Source organism: Nymphalis io, chromosome 1, assembly GCF_905147045.1.
Source record: "Nymphalis io chromosome 1, ilAglIoxx1.1, whole genome shotgun sequence".
Lineage (NCBI taxonomy): Eukaryota > Metazoa > Arthropoda > Insecta > Lepidoptera > Nymphalidae > Nymphalis > Nymphalis io.
Window position 1 is genome coordinate 850,320 of NC_065888.1, and position 25,378 is coordinate 875,697.

The 25,378-nt window shown below is 32.8% G+C and overlaps 1 protein-coding gene across 2 annotated transcripts; it reads left to right on the top strand.

The window, feature by feature from the left end:
• The first annotated feature begins 1,339 nt into the window (after positions 1-1,339).
• Positions 1,340-25,159, top strand: LOC126771120 (peroxidase). Of its 2 annotated transcripts, none has more exons than XM_050490856.1 (14): positions 1,340-1,470; positions 6,591-6,731; positions 10,323-10,477; positions 13,336-13,573; positions 18,920-19,134; positions 19,640-19,810; positions 20,355-20,513; positions 20,865-21,083; positions 21,290-21,487; positions 22,092-22,228; positions 22,540-22,707; positions 22,917-23,155; positions 23,369-23,535; positions 23,715-25,159. In XM_050490856.1, exons 2-14 carry the CDS (start codon positions 6,601-6,603, stop codon positions 23,957-23,959), a joined length of 2,442 nt encoding a protein of 813 aa, XP_050346813.1. In that variant the 5' UTR covers positions 1,340-1,470; positions 6,591-6,600; the 3' UTR covers positions 23,960-25,159. The 2 variants fall into 2 exon arrangements, with proteins under 2 accessions (XP_050346813.1, XP_050346823.1); XM_050490866.1 differs by having other exon boundaries at positions 10,326-10,477.
• Positions 25,160-25,378: the final 219 nt, after the last annotated feature.

Consider the following 25,378-nt stretch of genomic DNA (forward strand, 5'->3'; position numbering starts at 1 on the left):
AGTTAGTGTCCACGTTTCGGCACCGTATGTTATGGCAGGTAAGACGCATTGGTTGAAGACTTTCGTCTTCAAACATTGCGGTATAGACGACTTGAGGACTTGACGAAGGTTGCCAAATGCTGCCCATCCCAAGCGAATTCTTCGATCGGCTTCCTTCTCGAAGTTATTCCTACCGACTTGTATTATCTGTCCTGTAATATACCTAATATTCACTAACAACTTCGAGAGGTTTCCCCTCGACGTATATCGGTCCCGGCACGACATGCCTATTGAACATGACCTTGGTCTTGTCCAAGTTCATACCGAGACCGACACACCGGGAAGACTCGCCTAGGCTACGCAGCATTTCGGTGAGTTGTTCCAGCGACTCTGCTATGATGACGATATCGTCGGCAAATCGAAGGTGTGAGATGTACTCGCCGTTTACATTGACCCCTAATTTACGTCTGTTTATCTGATATGATATTGTATGCATTTAAAAAGTACGTGTATCTTCTTTGGATTGTCATATAAAGATGATGATGACCTCTTAATCGATCTTGGACACGGTGGCAGCTATTCTCAATCCATTAGATGAAAATAGTTGAACATTGCAATTGATGCAAGACTTGATCAACACATATTAGGATATGAATTTCAACAGTCACGAAACACAAATACTTATCTAATATAAATTTAATTTTTAATTAATTTTGGATTTGACAAATTAGTATCTGAATCAACGAAAATTGAACAAAAGTTTAACAAAAATAACCTAATCTTATACTACAACTGTGATAGGTATATATAAAAGCAATATATAAAATGTTCCTGGGTTTCATCACGTAACAAGACCACTTAAGTACTAACGTATCTCTCTCAAGGATAACGGCGTCCGAGCTAAGCTTATAAGTTATGCAATATTTAGAATAAGAAACTATAACCTTAAAATTACTCCGCTAGTTTTGCGGGTACCAAATATTGTCACGAAATCATTATTGCTATATATTTTTCTCGCTCTTATCATTTTATTAGTTTTTTAGGGGTTTGTTTAAGACATTTATTTAAGATGCCAGCAATGTTTTCCTCTAAACTTTGAATGAATACTATAAATACTTAGTACGCATTGTTTTTTTTAATTTAGATCCAATAATTTTTAAAGTCTGAATTTGTTTATTGGATCTTTCAATCCGCAATTGAATCACCGAGCTTTATTGGAGTAAAGTCTATGACACATGGACAAACACACATGAAACTAAGTATAGGGCTTCGTTTTTATCGTATGTACGAACCACTGTCCCTACAAAATGGGATACTATGTAAGCGAATAATGATGGTATCAATGGCATCGTGCTAGTAGAGTGTCTTGGCTTTAATAGACCAGTCGTCGTGAGCGCGCGGTGCTAACCTGGCAAAGTGTGTTCAAACTTATAGACAACGTGAAGTGGGTTCGCTTTATTATGATATAATTTTTTTAAGGTTTTTATAGAGGTCAGTTTTATATTAATATATTTATTATTTTTTTATATTAAATTTATTTATACATACTTTGAAATAAAATAAATTAACAAATACTTATTTATTAGATCATAAAATACAGTTTGAAAAATAAATATCGAAGGAGTAAAGAGCTTAATTAATTCGCTATTGAAAGGAAAGTTATTATAAGACAAAAAATTTACACAAAAATAAAATTCCAAAGCTTTATATGCATATTGTATATTATATAATAATGATTTTTTTACATAACTAACTGGAACATCAAGGAGTTTCAACGTATTTTTTTATATAAAAATATTAATTTAACTATTTAAATAAGAAAAATAACAATTTAATATAAAATATTTAACAATGATTATGTAGATGTGAGCTGAGATTAAACAATATTAATCATATATTATCCCAACCGTTTATATGTACTCAAACTTATATAATATAATCAAGATCACACGTGAAGTAAGGCACGCTAGGCTTTTTCGGTGTTTTTTAAACCGTTAAAATTTTTCAATCGATGTTCGATATCACTTTTTTTTTCAAGATTATTTTTATTAGTTTCTCGAATTTAATTTTTTTTATTGTGATAGTCATATCTACAGTACAATTCAATTTGTTGCTCTATATTGTTGGTAAGAATAAAAAAAAAAAAAAAACAAAATTATGCATTTAGTAACTACGTATATTTTTTAAATGTTATTTATATTATACATATTTTATATAAAGTAAAAAAATCCACTTTTTTTACATAGCGTTATGATTAAAGTAACAGCCTGTAAATGTCCCACTGCTGGGCTAAGGCCTCCTCTCCCTATTTGAGGAGAAGGTTTGCAGCTTATTCCACCACGCTGCTCCAATGCGGGTTGGTGGAATACACATGTGGCAGAATTTCAGTGAAATTAGACACATGCAGGTTTCCTCACGATGTTTTCCTTCACCGTAAAGCACGAGATGAATTATAATCACAAATTAAGCACATGAAAATTCAGTGGTGCTTGCCCGGGTTTGAACCCACGATCATCGGTTAAGATTCACGCGTTCTTACCACTGGGCCATCTCGTCATGGCGTTATGATTGTCTAACTAAATAATCAGTAACATATTATGTATTATGTTGTATTTCTAGGTCGTAAAAACCAATTCGTCTGCTTTTAAGCAATCTCTAAATATTATATTACTAGGCAGATCGAAACATGAAACAGCTACGTTTATTTACAGATATTGAAATGTAATTGTAAAATAGAATCCCTAAATAGTACAAAGTAATATCTGATTGTTGTACATATCATGTTATAATATTTTTATAATAACAAAACAAAACGACCTTCCTTGTTAATAATACATAATATAAACGATGATAGTTATTTTAACAAAATACGTAAATACATAATTGATAGGAATGTCAGATTTAAAAATTTATTCAGAAAATACGTTGATAAAAATTCATCTCTGAATGTAGTGATGTATCATTTAATATTGTTATGTAATAGTTATATACAAGAAAAAACATATCAGCAAAATATAAACTGGATTGTTAATACTCTTTTACTTTACTGTAAAAGCATAATATTCAAAGGAACCAAATAAAAATAATAATAAACGACTATAAGTCAAGAACCAAGAGCTATAATATGTGTTTTATGAGACACGGGAAGCATTACATTTTCAACTTCTTAATTCTGTTTTTTTGACATTTTTATGACAGAAAAACTTATAAATTGTCCTAACGAGTCCTGTCACGACCCGGGGCTTCTGGTCAGCGAGCAGCAGCAGCAACTGTTACAGCTAACCACGCAGTTATATTAAATTTAATAAAATAAAAAATTGAAATTAATGTAAAATCTATATTAATAAACAAAGCATATCATTATACAATATATAAAATTACAAATTGAGTTCATATTCGTTACCTTTTTGATATTAAAATGTTATTATATATATATATATATATATATATTAAAATAATATATATATATATTAAATTATATATATATAAATGGAACGAAGCAAGTAGGAACTCCAAGGAAGGACATAGGACTTTTTCATATACATATATATATATATATACCGGATATTTAAATGTATATAATACCAATAAATGTATGTAAATATTGATTTAAAATAAATAATTACTGAGTTTATTGCCGATTCTTTAGCATGGGGATAGCTTCAAAGATTAATTTATCTTGTAAAATGATAATACTGAACTGTTTGTAAAAGCCTTTTTGATTAAAGTATTATTTTGATCGACTGGACCAACTATTTAAATTATTTCATATAATATATAATAATATATGTACATAAAAGATGTAGATCAATATTTAAAACATTGATACTATTCAATGACAATATTCAAAGACAATGATATTATTCCATAGCACAGATATAATATATCTGCTAGTAGATTGAAAATTAAGCAATCCAAAATCTATATTAATATTATAAATGCGAAAGTACGTCTATTTGCCGGTCTACCCTTCTGTCTGTTACGCTTTCACGGCTAAACTACTGAACAGATTTTGATTAAATTTGGAACGAAGCAAGCTGGAACTCCAAGGAAGAACATAGGACTTTTACATACCAGACCACAATTAACACGCAGGCGTAGCCGCGGGCATAAAATAACTTACAACAAATATTACAGAACATCGGAATTAAAAGAAATATTCCAACGACATTTTTTTTATGAACCTGGTCCAAACGACATTAGCATAATTGTTTTCAAAATCGATTTTATTTATAGATAATAAAGTAATCTAAATTGTATTTCAACGGAATATTTAAGTAGAACTAAAAACGATAGAGTAGGAAGTTCGTAATGAAATCGTAAGGTTTCAGTCAATGATGCCGAAGCGGATAGACCTCAATTTACGCCGACGTGAACCAATTAATGCGGTAATAGAAGCCTTAAACTCATTACTAATCAACATTTTGACCCGTATAAATTAATATGAGATGATTTTAAATGTTTATTTACATTTACAAAAAAAAAAAAAAACAGTTGTCAAAATCGAATTTCAAATTGCTTTATTTACCTCATATACAATTATGATATTTATGGATAGTCAAAGCAAAAACTATAAACAAGTCGAAAAAGAAAATATTTTGACCTGATTCGTCTCAGGCAAGCTATAAGCAAGTTATAAATATGTGCGATTATAAACTCAGAAATAATACAATAAAATAAGCTTTTCTACACAAACTTTGAAAAGCAACAGAGGCAGTGTACAAAAACAGAGACAGTTTGTACACTGCCTAGATTGTATATTATATAATCGAAAAAAAAAGAATAAGTGGAATCCGATACCAAAAAAACGAAAGTGTATAGTAGCTCTTTATAGAGGACTTACGAAGATTTTTTTGCGAATTGACACGCGAGGCCTTCTTACGCATCCACGGCCCATTCTGTTAATCGGATACTACATACAGTCGTTGGTTCGGCGCCGGTATTCTTCGGTCGCGTCGGATTGTCATCCCAATAGATTATCAGAGTGATGAGAGACTGCATCTCTGTTTGCGCACACACTTACACTCTGTTGGAAATTGCCGCTTTGACCGGAAACGATTAGAGACATAATCGTCGTCATCATCAATGAGACACTGAAAACTTGTTGCGTGATTATTTTTTCTATTTTTTGAAAGACTAAAAAGCCGGACGGGACAACTGCAATTCCAAGACATTTGTATCTGCAATAAATAGCTTATGATTTTAGATGGACAACATAGTTACGAGTACATTCATTAAACGCGATAAGTATCTTAGGTTTTGATATTGTTTGTTCGTGAGCTTCTACTTTATGTACATATATTAATGAGATAATGTTTATGCTGTTATTTATAGAGGTAAATTTTAATTTTAATAAATAAATGCTAACAAATACATCTTAACAATTATTATTTATTATATAATAAGAATGTCTATCGATGAGAATATCTGCTCTGTCAATATTAGATAAAGTAATTCTACTTAGCTTTGCTATTTTGTTCTATTGTGTCCATTCGTATGTGTATTTTTTAATTATGAAGCCTCCTGACCGAATTTCGGCCATGATGGCGGCTCATCAGAAAAACTATCCACGTGCGCGAATCGTGAAACATTCTAATAACCAAGTATTCGTCCTTATAATTTTATTATATTAAACACATACTCGTAGGCGTGCTATGAGATTTGATTGGAGATTAAAGCTTAACATTTTGGAGACTGCAATCCTCGAGGACCGTAATACTTACATACATATTTAAAAAATATGTCACTGTAAATAAATATATTACATTAAATAGTATAAGAAAACTGGCAAATCAGAACTTATAAAATTATTTCATTTGTGTTCTTATGTGAGCGAGCGCCTTGAAATAGCATGATAACTGTCTGTTTTTTGTTATCAAGGGATTAATGAAAGAAGCGAGAGTACACTAAGACTGTTGTCACTATGTTGAAATAAATGTTTTACGAACATGCGACGCAAGATAAAGACATGACAAACCGAATCCCAACAGACAGAGCAACGATCAACAACTAGTACAGTGTACAATTTGAGATGATATTCGGCTAATTAACTAGACGAATATAAGCAAATATTAAAAAGTTATTATTATTCATTAATAGAGTATCTCGACAACTTGTGTTAAGAATATATAAAAAACTTGTTCTTAGTCGTAGCCGGGCCCGGAACTAGTCAAGGCTATGATTAATTTGAATTATTCAAGACGTAGATCGTCATATTAATCTGAAATTTTCAAAAATTTCCTTTGCAACTGCTACACCATCTCGTAGTGGAATGTCAAGATGCAAAGCGCAGTGTCATTTACGTTAAAGAATAATAATGTACCCAGTGATATTATGTTATAAAACAAATAGATGTAGTAGATGATGATCTATATTATTTTTACATTTGGAAATATATAAGCTAATTTGACTACTCTGAAGATTGAGACGTTTAAGTGTAGAAAAAAAACAAACTTACAATCTGCAAAGTTTTTTAATATAGCAGTCATATAATATAAGAAAACACAATATAGCTGACGGGATAATAATACATTATTTGTAATTATTATTTATTTTAAAAATCGAAAATGAACCATTTCAATGCAAATATATAGTAAGATTTTTCTTTTTAGGTCAATCAAGATGCAGAGACCTCAAACCAGCTCGGAGAGGACTCCGCTGGTACCCCCCACTTATATGTTCGAATCCAGTATCTCAAGGACTTATCAGAAAAGGCTCCGGAATTTCCAGTGTGCCATCTGCGTTTTGTTAATGTGCGTATGCATCTAATGTGAAACTTCTATGCATAATATGTAACGAATGCTTGCAAAGCTTGATACCCTCTACTGGATAAAGGGCTCCTCTGCTCTTGATGAGAAAGTATAACTTATTCCAGCACGCTGCTCTAATCGGGGTTGAAGGATTACACGACATCCTTACAATATTTTCCTTCACTACCGAATACGAGATGAGTTATAAAAACAAATCAAACAGTAGCCCGTATTTGAACCTGCTATGTTATGTTTACGTTTTTTGGCCACTGGGGCTATCCAATTAACGTTTGAGTGGAACTCTTCTAGCGCAAATAGGTTTTATTTCAGTCACTTTTACATTTAAGTGAACATTATATCATACTTAATTTAATTTCTCGTCATCAATATATTCACAAAATAAAATATTATATAATATTTATTCTTGTATTCAGCTCCTATATAATATTAAAATGTCGAACAATTTTATTTCTTAAATATATTCAAAGAACCGTAATATGAAAATAAAAAATAATAATTACGGTAGTGTTATTTTTCAAAACAGCCAAAATGGCCCAATCTCAAGGATTCCGATCCAGGCACGCACCCCTGAGTTATATTGCGCTTTAATTTGTATTCATAATTCAAACTTTAAGAAGAGGATTTTGGTCAGCGGTTCTTTAGATATTAGAGTCCTATTCATTTAATTACCTTTACTTTTATTGATATAATATTTAGTTTAACGTTTAATAAATGTGTGTTTATTATTGTAAGAGAAGAAGACAAATTGAATTATAATAATTTATACATAAATTAACATAATAAAGTAATATCTAATTCCGAATGATATATTAAAGCGAACGTGCCATAGTTATGTTGTTTTGATCGTGTGTTTAAATAGAGAAACTCGTTTTAACTTATTTTAATTTTAGCACGTAATTTACATTATTATTGACAAACAATATGTCCGTCTAACCCTGGAGAAGTTCAATTTGAATCTAGAGAATAAATATAGAATACATAAATAAGGAACAGCATGAAGGTTTAGAGCTCATACAGAATTTAAGATTCACATTTTCTAATCAGCTGGGCCTTCACAGCTCATACATAAAAATACTTAATTTATACAAATTTCTGTCATTATTTTTTTAAAAGGTATTCTAGCTGCTGTTTTTTTATATTACATTACATTATATTATTACTGGTGGTAGGGCTTTGTGCAAGCTCGTCTGGGTAGGTACCACCCACTCATCAGATATTCTACCGCAAAACAGCAATACTTGATATTGTTGTGTTCCGGTTTGAAGGGTGAGTGAGCCAGTGTAATTACAGGCACAAGGGACATAAAATCTTAGTTCCCAAGGTTGGTGGCGCATTGGCTATAAGCGATGGTTGACATTTCTTAGAATGCCAATGTCTAAGGGCGTTTGGTGACCACTTACCATCAGGTGGCCCATATGCTCGTCCACCTTCCTATTCTATAAAAAAAAAAAAAAAAAAATATTATTCTCGGTAGAATCCACACATCGTATCGGTTGTAGCGCTTGGCGAATAAATACTTGTTTTTTTTTATTATATTGATTGACTGAATTTGATCTGTGATGGCTCAGTTATTAGCAGACGATGTTAATCGTTGATTCCGAGTTCAAACCCGGGCAAGCGCAACTGAATATTCGTGTTTAATTTGTATTAACAATTCATTTCGTGCTCAGCCGTGAAGGAAAACATCAGGAGGATGCCAACATTCACCAACCCGCATTGACGCAGCATGGTGGAGTAATAAACCAAAACCTTCTCCTCAAAAGGGAGGGGACGCTTTAGCCCAGCTGTGGGAAATTTACATGTTGTTGCTTTACTTTTTTAATTTAAATTGATTAATATCAGTGTTGGTAACAAAACATATAATACTAAGAGATAATTTTCGCCTCGGCACTATTGAATTAAAATATACAAATTAAACTCATCAAATCTTATAGAAATAACAGATGATTAATACTCACCATAAATACGCTCGTACATAGATCATGTAATATTCGCAGTACCTACATAATGTAATTTTAATTATTATTGTGGTTGTTTTAATGCAAATATAATGATAAAAACGAAGATTATTTCTAACGTGTTCGTATATATATATATAATAGCTCATATAGCTATTGACATTCAAATGAACAATTCCATTTAGTGTATCACATAGGTTCATGAAACAAATTTCAATTGATGAAAAATATCAGTTTTAATCTTTAATTGCCAAAATGACTTATCTAATCAGCGGATTTACCATCGAAGTGCAGCTTAAGGCGACCGGGTGACGAACTTAAAACCGCTCTTTTTTTAATTTCGTTACTAGGCAACCTAAAATCTGTATGGCGGTCAAAAGTCACTATTTTCTGTATCAATAATGATACAGAAAATAGTGACTTTTAATTCTATTTCATTGCTTGTATTTGCAATAATATAATATAATAATATATTATTACTAATAATGTCCTCCAGACCGATTTCGGACACGGCGGCCAATCTCAAAAGAGATTAGCTAACTACGCAGGAGATATTATAGTGCACAAGTGTGTGCACAAACACAGGTGCACTCTCTATTTCCTAACTCTCATAATCCGATGGGACGGCAATCCGACACTACCGGAAAGAGTTCAGGCGCAGGACCAACGGCTTTACGTGCTTTCCGAGGCACGGGTGTGTACACATTTCCAACTTCCAGACTCCGGGCTGCTACTGAGAATTTTTCTGACAGAAAAACCCAATAACTTTTTATTGGCCCGACCTGGGAATTGAACCCAGGACCTCCGGGTCTTTAAGGTTTAGATATCTACTTCATATTAATATTTTAAAGATGTTTGCATGTACAAGCTTTGATTTTCCACTTTGTTCTTGCTTCGTTGTTGTTTTAGCTTCTCTTTTTATAGCAAGTAATTAATAACTGTGATTTAATAAGCACGTAGTTTGCTTGCTTGAATGATTTTACATAATCTGTAGATGTCTTATACTTGTATGTATGTAAGAATGACCAGTGTAAACATCGCTAGCAAACCTAATAAATAAATGTATATGCGAAAGTAACTCTGTTTATCTGTGGCGTCTTCAAGGCTAAACCACTGAATTGGTTTCGATGGAACATTCGGTAGAAGCAAGCTTGTATCCCAAGAACAGACAAGGACCTTTTTTACCAAATACCCGCCTCTCCCTCAAACACATGGCCGAAACCGCAGACGATTATTAGTTATTAATAATTGTGATGCCTGGTACGTTTTGGTGCCTAAAATAAAACCTTCATTTGAATAAATGTATTTAATCTGCCACTGAGTATGATGTAACTTTCTTATTATAATCCATTTTTTTTCTCATTCGACGTGTGTACACGAAATCTATCAATATATATATATGGCTCGTTATGTCTGTTACGTTTTCACGTCTTAACTTCTCAGCTGATTAGCATGATATTTTAATCGTTATGAGGGGTTATAACAGAAAAAGACATAAGAATAGGATATACGGTGGAGTACCTAACACCCGTCCCACTCGACACACGCGGACAAACCTGCGGGTGGAAACTAGCACTTTCATAAATGAATTTAATAAACACAACCTTAAATATAGTAGTGTGCTGCTATCGATCTCGCTGCTCGTGACCATCTCGTACAATCTCAGCCTGGGCCCTGACACCAGCACACCTGATTCAAGCAACCTATCGCTCAGTTTCGGCCTGAATGACGACCTCATGCCATTGCTCAACAAGAGCTGGCCCTTGAATGGTAAGTGATTTTTTATTTGTTTTCTAATGAACTTGAAAATGAACTTTATTCAATAAGGCACCGCTCCTGACACTCGATCAGAGATGAGCGAGATTGTCCTTCAGCGCCCTTTGGTCGACGCTTTCACTTCACATAAATTGCATTTCAGTTATTGTTGCATAAATAATAATTACCACGTTTATAAAAATCAAACAACGCTTATGTAAATCTGGAAATATATAAATCGCTTATGTACCTCTGAAAATTGTTTTTGACATTTTTGCAACAAAAACCAGGCGCCTTGAGCGATTGCTCCTCTCGCTCTACCCCAGGGCCGGCACTGATCTTGTTTATAATACAAATTACCTATCAATGTTTCTTCAAAAAACTTATTAAATAACAAATGTATTAGATACTTGATTGACTGACAAAGCATAGGACAGCTCGCCCTGCTTATTTATTATATATTTTTCATGCGTTTATCTAAATATATATTTATAATACCTCCCTCGTTTAACGTTCTTAATATTAGTGAAAACCATATCAAATTCCATTGCGTGATTAAGAAGTTAACGGAGATACAGACAGATTACTCCAGTGATTGTTTTTTAATATTTAGATTATAATTAATTATTAAGAACAAATTTATACGAAGCTGACACTTTTTACATTAAGATTTACTAAAAACAAATCACGAGTTCGTTGTTTTAAAATATTATTTTAATAATTGCCGATTAGTATCAATTGACGACAATTAGTATATATGTCATTGATGACATAGGAATATTATTTTAATTTAATGGCATTAATATCCTATTAATACTATGTAGATTATTTTGACGATTAATTCTTGTCACAAATATTGCATAAAAATTCACTCTAATAATGGGTCAGTCGGATTAATCAAACAATATATCACGGGTATTTAATTTCAATCTTATTATATATTTACTCTTATTTTGCACGTGTCAAGTCAAGACAAGTTGGTAGTCAATAAAATTCTACGTATATGTTTATCGTAACTATTACATTTTATGTATCTATGTATGACAGACACGCATAAATGAGTGAAATCATCGTTCATTATAAACAAATGAAAACAAATTTGTTTACTCAACAAGTTTACATCATTCCCACGTTACTAGAACTCGATGGTAGGACTCTTGGTAGGTGCAAGCCCGTCTTGGTAGATACCACTCACTCATAACATATTGTACCACCAATTAGCAATAGTTAGTATTGTTGTGTTCCTGTTGGAACGGTGAGTAAGCCAGTAAAACTTCAGGCACAGGACATAGCATCTTAATTCCCAAGGCATAATTCCCAAGATTGGTGGCGCATTGGCGATGTAAGCAATATATACTTTAAACGCGCCAATGACGGGCGGTTATGACCACTAACTGTATAATACTAAATACATATAAAATATATATTTTTGTTTAAGTTTATAAGATAGCTTAATAACGTATTTGTTGATGCCGCCGAGAAAAAAGCCGAGATGGCCTAGTGGTTAGAACGCGTGAATCTTAACCGATGATCGTGGGTTCAAACCCGGGCAAGCACCACTGAATTTTCATGTGCTTAATTTGTGTTTATAATTCATCTCGTGCTTGACGGTGAAGGAAAACATCGTGAGGAAACCTGCATGTGTCTAATTTCATTGAAATTGTCACATGTGTATTCTACCAACCCGCATTGGAGCAGCGTGGTGGAATAAGCTCTAAACCTTCTCCTCAAAAAGGGAGATGAGGCCTTAGCCCAGCAGTGGGACATTAACAGGCTGTTACTGTATTTGTTGATTTCTATATACGAAGTACCTATGACTGTAATCTTAATTCAATCGCTCGTAAATAAGGAGATCGACATTAAAATCAATTTATGAGTGGTATTTAATATTAAATAAACCAATCAATCTCCGGTTCAATCAAATTTTCGCAGATTTTTTTTTTTGTTGACTTACAACAAGAGGATTAGAACATGTCAATTGTATATTCAACAGTTTTTTAATATATATAAGACTATAATTCTTATCAGAAGAAGATAAAACGTTAAGTATATGGTTTTTATATGTTAGGAAGTGTTTTTAATCTACTTATAAAAGGCACGTGCCTCTAAATAAACCGGTATTTAGAGGCCTTTTATATAAAACAGGTTCATTAATATATTAGTATATATTTGACTATGGTAATACATCTTTATAAATTAATAATACCTTCAATACAAACATGGTATTACATACATCACCCCTATGATCGATATCGTGTTTAAATTAAAAAAATCTAGATTTAAAAAAGTATTCGTGTTTGTATTAAATTAATTTAAATATTAAGCCGTGACCGAAATATTAAATTTTAAAATTTATAAATTTCCTGTGTTGCGTGCGCTAGACAGATAATATTAAAAAAGCCCTTTTTGAAAATACTTTATAAAACTATCATAGCGATGTTACCTATTATATATTATACTAATGTACCGATGAGCCGAGGAGGCTTTTTTGATCTTGTGGATGTTAGCAGCTTAAATTGGCGGGTTCAAATCAAACCAAGCTTACTTGTTTTTAAGTACCTACTTATTTTAAAAGTATTTTTAATATAAGTTAAGGAGAACTGCATGTTTTATAAGTGGACTTATATTTCAACAAATATATACTCAACATAAAAGTGCCAAGAATGTTTCATATGTTGTACATATTTAGGTCTATATATGTATTTATATATTAACCCTGTGCCAGTGTTCTGTCCTTGTTTTTTAATAGAGAAGTCCTAATTTATGAAACTTAGGCTTTAGACACCCATATAGGTGAATTTCGATATTAGTGACACAATATAAAATATTTCATTATTAATTAATACAGGTAATATGTATTTATTTTTTAATAGATCACCCACCTAGAGCATGGGTAGGAAGTACACTGACAAAAGAAAATTTGGCATCCGCGGTTCTAAAAGGGCAAGATGCATTAAAGAAACTGAAGTCGTTAGAGAGTACTCTGAAGCCTCTTGACAACGATTCTCCAGCATTGAGAGCACAAAAAGCGACAGCCACTGCATCTACAGTAAAACCACTAGCTGAAATGGCTTTCGCAGCTGAGGAAGCGACAAGAGTATTAGTCAATGGGTAAGTGAATACAGATAATATTAGTTGTAGCGTTTTTTTTTAAACAAAAATAGGGCAAAGGATCTATTCAGTCACTTCATTTATAGAGATTTTCACTTAATATATTTAATTTCATTATTTGTATAATTTATATAATTCCTATCGACACTAGTAATAATTGTTGAATCATTTCATGCTAAGAACTATATGCACGATGACGTACCACAGACACACTAACAGATAATTTATCTGTATGAGAATAAATCAAATTGAGTATTGAACTGTATGAGAAGAAACAGGTATTTTTAATTTACATACAGATACATATCTGCATGTAAATTAAAAATACTGTTTCTTTTTTAGTCAATATATTAAGTTGCTACTTATGAGTTTGAAACCAAAACAATCATTTCTTTTTTTTAGACTTCCGCTTCTACCTAATAATTAAAATAATTAATAAATATTCAAATAAGCATTGTGCACGTTAAAATGGCAGATTTTGAAGGATTTTCATTGCCAACTGAATCCTACGGTCTTACTAATAGCATAATAAAACTTCAAAAGTGAAAAAATGCTAGATTAATAGAACTAACAATATCAGACTAACTGATAATCTTCTACATATAACTTCTGGGATTTTAATTTCATTTCAAATTCTGATTATAAGTAAAAGGTAGAGGTAGATGTCGAAAATTAAACTCATAACGAAAATCCACGCGAGTTTTTACGTCTTAATACTAAAGCTAACACTTACAATACTTTTAGTAAGTGCAGCGTCTTGACAACGAGAATATAGTTTATACTGCAAACTGTATCAAGGGATATGTGTAACGTCACCGAACGTGGTTAGACCGCTTCAGACCGATGACCTGGTACACGTGAACATTGCAAAAATAACTCCGAACGAGGCAATAAGTTAATTATCACCCAATGGACATTCGCTTAGATGTTGATTTTATCTCAGAACATTCGTCATCATTTTTGTAGGTACCAAATAACGTTCTTGTTGCAAGTAAAAGCAATTTGAAATTTAATTAATACCTTTAATTATTATTTTAGATTAACGTGGATTTTTCCGAAATGTCGAACAAGATCATTGAATAATGCGATAATTTTGATAAGAACCTAATTATGAGTGTAATTTTGAGAACAAGTTTTCCACATGTAAACGACAAAATTAAACAATAAAATATAGATAATATATGAAAACTTACTATTTATGCATTGACATTTTGCAAATACAGAAGAAGTCGTTAATCCATTCCAATCTGGTGAATTTTAATTTATTTTTTTTATTTTTGTTTCCACGAGGAGTTATCGAAACACATTTAATAATTATTTATTTATTGTCTGTGAACAAGGAATTAATGTGGAAAGGAACTGCTGTGCTAAGGCCTCCTCTCCCTTTTTGAGAAGGTTTGGAGCTTATTCCACCACGCTGCTCCAATGCGGGTTGGTGAAATACACATGTGGCAGAATTTCAGTGAAATTCGACACATGCAGGTTTCCTCACGATGTTTTCCTTCACCGTCAAGCACGAGATGAATTATAATAACAAATTAAGCACATGAAAATTCAATGGTGCTTGCCCGGGTTTGAACCTAATAATTTTAATATTTAATAAATAATAAACCTTAATAACTAATGATTTTCAATATTTTTCATTTCGAAATCGTTTATTGAGTAAGGCAGAGATGATCAAGACGTAGTATGTTTCGTAAATATATAACATAATATTTAAAAAGATAAACAACATCTCTTGCATTTTTATGACACAATCCGGTATTTTAGTCCTGTCACAGGGATCTACAGCCAGACCAACGAAACAGTCCCTTGTCGTATTAAATTCCTCAATAAAGGCTATATTTAAGGTGACACAGATTACTTTTTAGGTTATCACGTATCAGCATATTATCTTTAATACTTGTAATTGTTTCATTAATGGTAAACTATAAGGAGCCAAAGATCTTTTCATTTAAACTAAACCAAACTTTTTATTCAATATAACTTTACAATTAAATTTGTTCTGGTATTAAACAGTACCTATTGGATGTAAAATGCGATCAACTCGCTTATCTGGTCATATTAAACAATGCACGCACTGAATATTGGACCAATTGCCTTTCATTAAAGATAATCTTCTAAATAAGACTTTTGACTACACAATGTCGTCATTACCCAACTGAGCAAATGTCTAGAATAACGTATATTCATTATTAGTTTATGCCAATAACATATACTCTACCTCCTTGGTCTAGTGGCTACATGTGAGGCGGCAGACCCGTAGGTCGTGGGTTCAAACCAGGTCGGGTCAATAAAAATTATTGAGTTTTTCTGTCGAAAATTCTCAGTAGCAGCCCGGAGTCTGGAAGTTGAAAGTGTGTACACTCCCGTGCCTCGGAAAGCACATAAAGCCGTTGGTCCTGCGCCTGAACTCTTTCCGGTCATGTCGGATTGCCTTCCCATCGGATTATGAGCATTAGGGAATATAGAGTGCTCCTACAGTAGAAAAGATATCATATGCAAACAGTTTAAGCCGTTGGTAACTTATTTATTTATCAAGGATAAAATAATTTACCTACAATATTGAATTGTAAATTTTATTATTATTTACATATATATTAGTACATTATGCCTATGAAATCACTAAAAACTACTATTTATTATTATTTATACCATTTATAAACATTATGCGTAAAAAGCCTGTTCGTGAATCGTTTCACATTAAGTTATTTTATTACAATATTTAACGCGTGCTTCATTAGTATGTAACAGTTTCTGAAGATTAAAACTTTGTTTTTAAATTCCGTTTCCTATATGATTTTGGTGAATATTTTAAATTGAATCAGTAATCGACTCATTAGGACTTTGCACGGCGACATTGATAATGAAATTTCAATCATTACTAGTAATATCAATAGGTCTATAAATTTCCAAAGCCGAACAAAATCCCTGTATCTCGGTGAAGAGGAGGACACGGAACCTAATCAAAATCGGACAACTAATTTATGATAGATATAAGAATAGGCAATGACAAAAAAAAATCTGCACATTTTTCCTCTCTGTTAGTAAACCGTTTTTCGATTTAGAGTTATCAATACAGTTAAGCTTTCAATATAAATAATGATTAAATATTGACAACTGCAGTGCTATTCATTAAAAACTAACCCTAGTAATTAGTATTGCCAACCGACGTACTTTACTTTTTGGATGCGTGTATTCTTGAAATTTTATAATTATTATCAATCATATATATCAATTTCTGCGGTGTTTCGAGTTTGTTCTTACAGAATAGCCCCCTGGGTGAACGTTAGTAATTTAATAAATAATATCATAAGTGACCGATTAATTATTAGCAAAGCTCAAATTAAACATTAAGATCTACACCTAAATTGATTATTATTTAGTAATATAGAGGCGTATTAAAAGAAGATTATGCGAAATATGAAAATACCCTATTCCAATCGGAGTAGGAATAAAGGTAAACAAACCTTAAATTTACAAATTGCATGCGATCTTCTAATTGTTCTGCTGTATTACGCACTACAAACAGTTCTTGATTAATTTACCTTTACTTGTAATACAACACTATTCCGCTTACCTAGTTATAACAAATAATTTTCAAAGTTCCGATTACAATTTCGCGGACATTGAAAACGCCATTTTTTCGCGAATCCATAGTGAATATCATAGATTATTCAAGATCTCAATTGATATCGGTAACCAATGATATCGGTGTCAAAGTTGTTTATTTGGATGTATTCCTGTTGTGGTTGGAATAGGCTATGCGTAAATGCACCCCGATCTTTGTTATAAAGTAAAAATGGGATCGGTTACTTATTGTAATAACACTTACGCAATATACAAAAAGTATGGAATAAATTCATTAATATATTATAGACTATTGGGTCCGTCACACGAGACGAAACGGGTTGCAATGGACTTATTTCTTTCATATGTTCTTTGTTCATAATATAGAAGCCTTTTACTTCAACCATCAGGTTATGTTAATCTCTTCTTAGTTTACACTTTCCATTATTATGTTTCCATCCATCCATTATGTTTCCTCTACCTGTATAGAAGCTGGTCTATATGACTAATGCCTTCTCAGAGTACAGAGTATCGCGTTGACAGTTCTTTGAGTAGTTTGTAGACCGGATGGAGAAGGTGAAGAATATCACGGGCAACCCAAGAAAGGACCAACAAATCTTTTCTGGAAAACCTCTAGTTTCGCTAAATCTGTGGGCGCTGAGAAAAAATTGCATTCATCATCGCTTATAATATTATTATCTACACATACATACAATCAGTTAAAAGTAAACGATGCATTTACATTTATTATATATTTAAAAAATATTTTTATCAACTGCCGAATATCTGTAGCGTGCAAATGGTCTAGATTAGATATAAAAAAAATACATTTCAAATAACTCGCTGCGATTTATATTATCGTGTGACAATGACTTAACCACGAAATACAATCTAGCCTACTTTGGCTTCTCGCTTGACCGACCTGACACAAGATCCTAATACTGGCTTTTGTGTTATTTAATACTAGATAAAAGTATACTCATATATTTACTTAGCGGTATTATGTTTTGAATTTCAATTACCTTGGTTATATAGCTAATTATTATTATGTATATATATGTATAATATTATGTGCTAAATTTCAGCTCAATCGGTTTGATTAAATAGTATGACATTCTGTTGAAAATTAGAACTTGTAGAAAATATATATATAGTTTTTCACTACTTAAAAAAAATATATTATACTGTCTTCACAACAATCACGCGTTTTGTTAAATTAAAACACATTGCTTGATGAGAAGATGCGCTTTATTGAGATTAGCTCTAGCTCGTTTGGGTAGGTACCACCCACTCATCAGATATTCTACCGCAAAAAGGCAGTACTTGGTATTGTCGTGTTCCGGTTTGAAGGGTGAGTGAGCCAGTGTAATTACAGGCACAAGGGACATAACATCTTAGTTTCCAAGGTTGGTGGCGCATTGGTGATGTAAGCGATGGTTAACATTTATTACTATGCCAATGTATATGGGCGTTGGTGACCACTTACCATTAGGTGGCCCATATGCTCGTCCACGGTATAAATGTACAATTTCAGTGTACAGCTTCTGACATCTATCATGTATTTAGTATAAGAACTCCATAAGTTAAAATTAGAATAATTATTTTACACACTTCACTATACACTTAGTACTTAGCATCGTCGAACCAGTCTTTCTTGTGTTCTAATCTAGTCTAATAAAAATACATACAATAAATATATAAAAAATAATGATGACATATATCTTTAAATGTATACCACTACAAAATATTATAGTTTTTTAATATTTTAAATTTCAGAACCGATGATACCAAGATTGAAGCTGGTGTCGGCGTTGGGCCACAAACGAACAGCTCCTTCCAAGAGCCAGCCTACTGCCGTCCCCTTACAAAGCCTTGCGTGCTTTCAAAATACAGAACACAAGACGGCAGTTGCAATAACTTGAACCATCCTCTTTTATGGGGAGTGTCTAACACACCCTTTAGAAGAGTCATACCACCAGATTATGCTGACGGTAAGTAAATTTCAAGTAAAGCCAAAAGGAAGTACAGCTTAAATAGTTTTTTTACGTTTTCCATTCATAATTTAAGACACGCGCATTCGCGTTGTAATGTGAATACGAGTTAATAATAAAAAAAGATAAAACTTATTAGTAGTTTGTTTTTTCAGATATTGTCCTGCGACATTAATAATCTTTAAAAAAAAATACAAGTAGGTATATAAACGATTGTGACATAAAAACTGACGCCATCATATGTATTTGACCTTGTCTAAAATTCAATGGCCATCTAACAACTTTACTACAAGCTTACGAATACAATAATTTACTTAAAGTTGCAAATCGCCTATTTAAAATTAATAGCAATTACTTTTTTAAACAAAATAGCTAAGCTTTTTAATTAAATAAAATTAATAAAATCAATAGTTATAAAAAATATTATACATTTAAATATGGTAACAAATTGTGAGATATATATACAAAAGAAATCTACTTTTTATATTATATGTTTAATTATTAGGTATCAGCTCACCACGTCAAGGCAACAACGGCACGCGTTTACCGAGCGCTCGTGATGTGAGCGTTACGGTACATCGGCCGAGCTACGCCCATGACTCTTCCTTCACTGTGATGCTGGCTGTATGGGGACAGTTCATAGACCATGATATCACCGCTACAGCTCTTAGCAAGGGTAAGAATAGACAAGCTAATTAAATACATTTTAATTGTGTGTTAATCTTTATGGTCTATTTAATAGTCACTTCAAGCAATACAACAAAAACCAGTACTAGTTAGGTAGTGTGGTGCCAAAAAATTGAAATATTTGTTTCTGCGAATACTGTTTGCATTTAGTACTTCATCATATCGGTGTTAATTTGTACATAATGAAGAATGTTTGTATTTACACAATAACGAATTCTGATGAATTTAAGAACTTTTACAAGTTTACACCTAGGAGACCAGGCCTAGGTCTAAACTAGGCCACCACTAGTTTCCCGACACACACACTACAATGAAAAATGACACATATATATATATATATAATGTTTTATAGTAACAATTGTAATAATTGCCTCTTACTTTACCTTTATTAAAGAAATTATCAATTAATAAATTAAACCAAATATGCGAATATTTATCCAAATAATAAATCGAAGAAAAAGCTAATGATCGTAAAACAAAATGGTAAACCGATCAATTAAAGACATTTTCTTTGATAACACAATTATTTTTAGGTGAAAACAGCAGCTCTATTTCTTGCTGCAATTCGGGAGACGTTGTACATCCTGAATGTTTCCCCGTCCAGCTTGACCCTGAGGACCCCTTCTACCAGGACTACAATGTGACTTGCATGGAGTTTGTGAGATCTGCTCCTGCACCCACTTGCCGATTTGGTTAGTCTTATTAAATATTTACATTTTACTCATATAATAATGATAGTTAGTATTTAAAAATATATTTTATTACTGACTTACAATATCAGCACATTCAATTATTATATATAATCATCAAACCACATACAGTTACATAATATGGTATGCAACCCAAATTTTTACCATATACAAGCGGTTCATAGAAAAAATATTCCTTCTAAATTTCATCTTTGTAATGTCAATAGACTCCAAGTAAAATATGAATACAGTACGAGACATGCGTTACGAAATTATAAGGAATCTATTAAGCTATTTTATTTTTAATTTTTAAACACCAACGGTTATATTTTACTAAATTATGTAATTTATCAGGACAACGCGAGCAGTTGAACCAAGCCTCGGCTTTCCTGGACGGTTCTACAGTGTACAGCTTTACCGAAACCAAGACAAACCAACTACGCGCTGGCTTGGATGGTCAGCTACGGATGTTAAAGCTTGGACCATGGGAACTGCTACCTCCATCAATGGATCCAAATGATGGTTGTAATACTATAGAGATGAATGCGAAAGGACGTTATTGTTTCGAATCAGGTAAGTTTCCTGGTGTCAGAAATAGTTGAAAACAACAATGAACTTAGATACATATTTTACCGAATTGAGTAAAATGCTTCGGTGATAATATGGTTTATATTCTAACGCAATTAAAAAAAAGTAAACGTAATGTCCCATTATTGCGCATCAATGGCAGTGCGTCCAAATATTTGAAGAGATCAATTACTAAGAATATTTTCTTTTAGGTGATGATCGCGCCAATGAAAATCTCCACTTAACCACCATGCATCTAATCTGGGCACGCCAGCACAACAGACTAGCCTTTATTTTGAAAAAAATTAACCCTCAATGGGACGATGAAATTGTGTTCCAGGAGGCACGAAGAATATTAGGAGCTCAAATGCAGCACATCACATACGCTGAGTTCCTGCCCGCTATTCTTGGTAATTACAAATAGATGAATATCTTTCTAAGCTTTTGACAATAATAATAGTATGATATCCATACATTCAACGTGATAATATGAGAAAACGACCTAATATAAACGTAGATCCTTGCCTTTACCAGAAAAAATAACACCATCATAGCACACAGCCACTGCGCCCTTTATATATGCTTTGTAGAAGCCCCTTTGGCATATCACCAGTTATTATACTTTCAAAAGTATTGGTGTACTTTGTATTCCGATTTGAATTTTAAGTGAACCGGTGCAATAACAGGCACGAGAGAAGTAACATCTTATATCCCGTGGTCGGTGACCTATAAACTTTATATGTCAGTGTTAGTGTAACAATGACGATATAACATCAAGTATCCCATCTGGTCGTATGGCTTTTTAAAATAAATTTAATAAGGTTTTATCCATCAAATAATATGACGCTAGCTGCTTTCTTTCGATAAAGGCAGACCTTAAACTTATGCATCTAATATTTTTACTTATCGTTAGGTTTGTCCATTCTCCACCGTCTTCTTCTTCAACGCTATCATATAAGTTAAATGAATTAAAACAGAAGCTATAAAAGTGAAGCTATAAAATATTTCCTGCAGGTCAGGACGTGATGTGGGCCCTGAACTTAACGTTGCAGAACGAAGGCTATTCGACAATGTATGATCCTACAGTGAACCCGAGTATAGCCAACCACTTCTCATCGGCTGCATTCAGATTTGCTCACACATTGTTGCCGGTATTTTTTAATCCAATTCTCGTTTCAAACATAATTGTGGTGTCGCTTATCTATTGCAGAAACTATTAAAAATATATATTATTTGATTATTGATATTAGTTCCGATTTTGGCCACGTGCCTAAATATCCTTGTCGGAATATAAAACCGTAACGTATTAATCAAAAATCTACCACCTTTTTTTAATTATTCACAATAAGGGTTATTATTCATACATTTTTTTTTAATTTCAATGGCCTGTATTCCCAACGTATGCAATCATCTTAAAAGTGACTAAAGTCTATGAAACAATTTAATATATTTTTATTTCCAGGGTCTGATCCACAACGTAGACGCCAGCACGGGAACGATAAGCTACACTCACTTGCACGAAATACTGTTCAACCCCTATATGCTGTACCAAGATAAGGGTCCAAAGTACGCCGTGAAGTCCGCTCTTAACACTCCCGTACATTCTGTGGATCCTCATATCACGTCTGAGGTAAATAAATAATTAGATCATAAAACATCAGCTTACTGAAAAATGTTTTCAGAGACGTGTATATACGTGAATGTACTTATATATAGAATAATATTTGATTAATGGTAATACCGCACATTGCGTGCTAATTTTCAATATAGTTAGTCTTCCGTACTTTCTTCTAATTTTGTATAACGTAAAAGTAACGATATGGTATATCTGCAATGCAGCTCAGCGAGCACATGTTCGAGCGGCGCGGCGCGGCCAACGGCTCGGCGGGCGCGACGGCGTCGCCGCTGCCGTGCGGGCTCGACCTCGTGTCGCTGAACATCCAGCGCGGACGCGACCACGGCCTGCCCGCCTACCCCGCCTGGCGCCAGCACTGCGGGTTCGAGCGCCCCCGCACCTTCGACGACTTGGCCGAGTTCTTCGACGAATCCTCCATGGGCCGCATTAGCAAGATCTACAAGTGAGTTCGACTAAATTATATTATCTATTATTTACTTTTGTAAGCTACTTAGTTTCGAAAATTTAATTTTTGAATTTTATTGCATAATATTATTAACATCAATATGATTTTTTTAATAAAACAATAAGTCTTTTTTAATTTTCTACTGAACAATCTTACTCGTCGTAGTCAACGTATAAAGGTAATATTTAACCTAATTTTATTAAATGACAGGAGCGTTGATGATATAGACCTTTACACGGGAGCCTTAGCCGAGGACCCCAAAGGCCGGCTCCTGGGCCCGACACTCACTTGCCTCATCGCTGATCAGTTCCTGAGACTAAAGGTCGGCGACAGGTTCTGGTACGAAACCTCGGATGAAACTGTTCGTTTTACTGCAGGTAAATTATTATCAATATTCTATTCTATTTGACATTCTACGAATGTTATAAAAAATTGACAAGACTTCCCGAACGCCTTATCACAAACGCATGAGAAAATATAGCCTGTATATCCTGGAAAACCATACCAGTATTTTCATAATGTTCTTATCCAAAAATACCTCACCACAACTTTTCAGAACAATTAGTGGAAATACGTAAAACGACGCTAGCTGGTGTGATCTGCGCCAACGAAGGTCTTCTGGATCAAGCACAACCCAGAGTGATGGAAGCCCTCAGCGCTACTAACCCCCTCGTCGATTGTATGGAACTCCCTCAACCAAGCTTATCACCCTGGAAGGAAACTCCTCCAACTCCTATCCCTGAAAAAGGGCCCAAAAAGTCTGGAAAACCCACCGGCAAAAAAGCTAATAAAAAACCATAAGTCTAAATAAGGTTAGGTAGGCTATACATAATGTTTTGTTTAAAGTAACAAACATTTGGAGACTCCAAACGTGATTTGAATCTCATGGCTGTCCTTACGTTACCCATATATCTCCCTCACATATCGTTCTGTCTTGCTTTATTCATTTTAGTATTTAAGATTCCCTCTGCTTATTTATTAAAGTCAAAATATAAATTAAAATCCGATTGAAACAAAATGTATTTGTTTGAAGATAAAACGAGATCGAAGATAATTAATATTTGACGTCCTACTTACTTGGAATGGTATCTACTTTGAATTTGAACGTTCAAAATCTTTTATTTAAATCACATTTATTAAAATAATTAATTAATAATTATGATTCCATTGTTTTTCATTTTAAGTTTTTATATGTTTATTAGTTTTGTTTTTTATTTTGTTTCTTATAATTATATACTATATTTTATTAAAAATATATTATGCCATAGACATAACTAAATAAACTAGAACAAAAAGTACCTTCGACACTGGTGAATATAGCCTAAGCCTTCTCTTGGTTGAATCGATAGAAAATTATAATAATATAAAAAGCTTATGGCGCATAGCAAATTCATTACGTGATGTAAAAATATAGGATTATTTTTTACCTTTGTAAATCTTGAACATTTGAAAAATACTAGCTCGGCCTGATTTTTCACATATGGATGGAAGTGGTAGGTAATGCAAAATTACAAAAACAATTATTTCATGAAAATGCTATTGTTTACAGAACTTTAATATATCAGTCATTTATAGATATAATCGTTTAAAATTAAATAAATATTTTATTATAATATAGAATAAAAAATATTTTCTGTATATAATTTCTGTGGACTGTGAATCAGAACTGTGCCAAAACTTGAAATGTTTACCTATGTACAAATAATACCGCATACCAAATGTCGTGTGTTCGTTTATATGTTACCACCCTATACATAGTTAGTTTTTATAGACCAAATGTTTTTGAGAATAAAAATTTTAGTCATAACAGTAAAATAGGATCGATAATCTCCTATTTTGTTTTTTAATTACAAATAAATTTAGTTAATAGTTATAATTCTCTGACTCCACTTCACATCAAGACGAATTTAATTATAAAACATAATTATTTATTATGACTGTTTGTTGTTAAAGCGCTATGTGCATTGTATTGAAATAAATGTTTGTGATTTTTTTTTATTATTTAAGATATATATTTATTTCTTCGAACGATATTATTTCCCTTAACATTAAAAAAACTCTGGCTCTTGCTGAAAACATATTATTTTTATATTGATAAAGTAGATAAGCTAGTTTTGCGAAGTTCAATGTCAACATCAATTGTTCAAGTTTCATTTACACCTATACCTTGAGGCTACGCGTGGAGAATATATTCATGATTTTAGCCGCATATTTTTACCG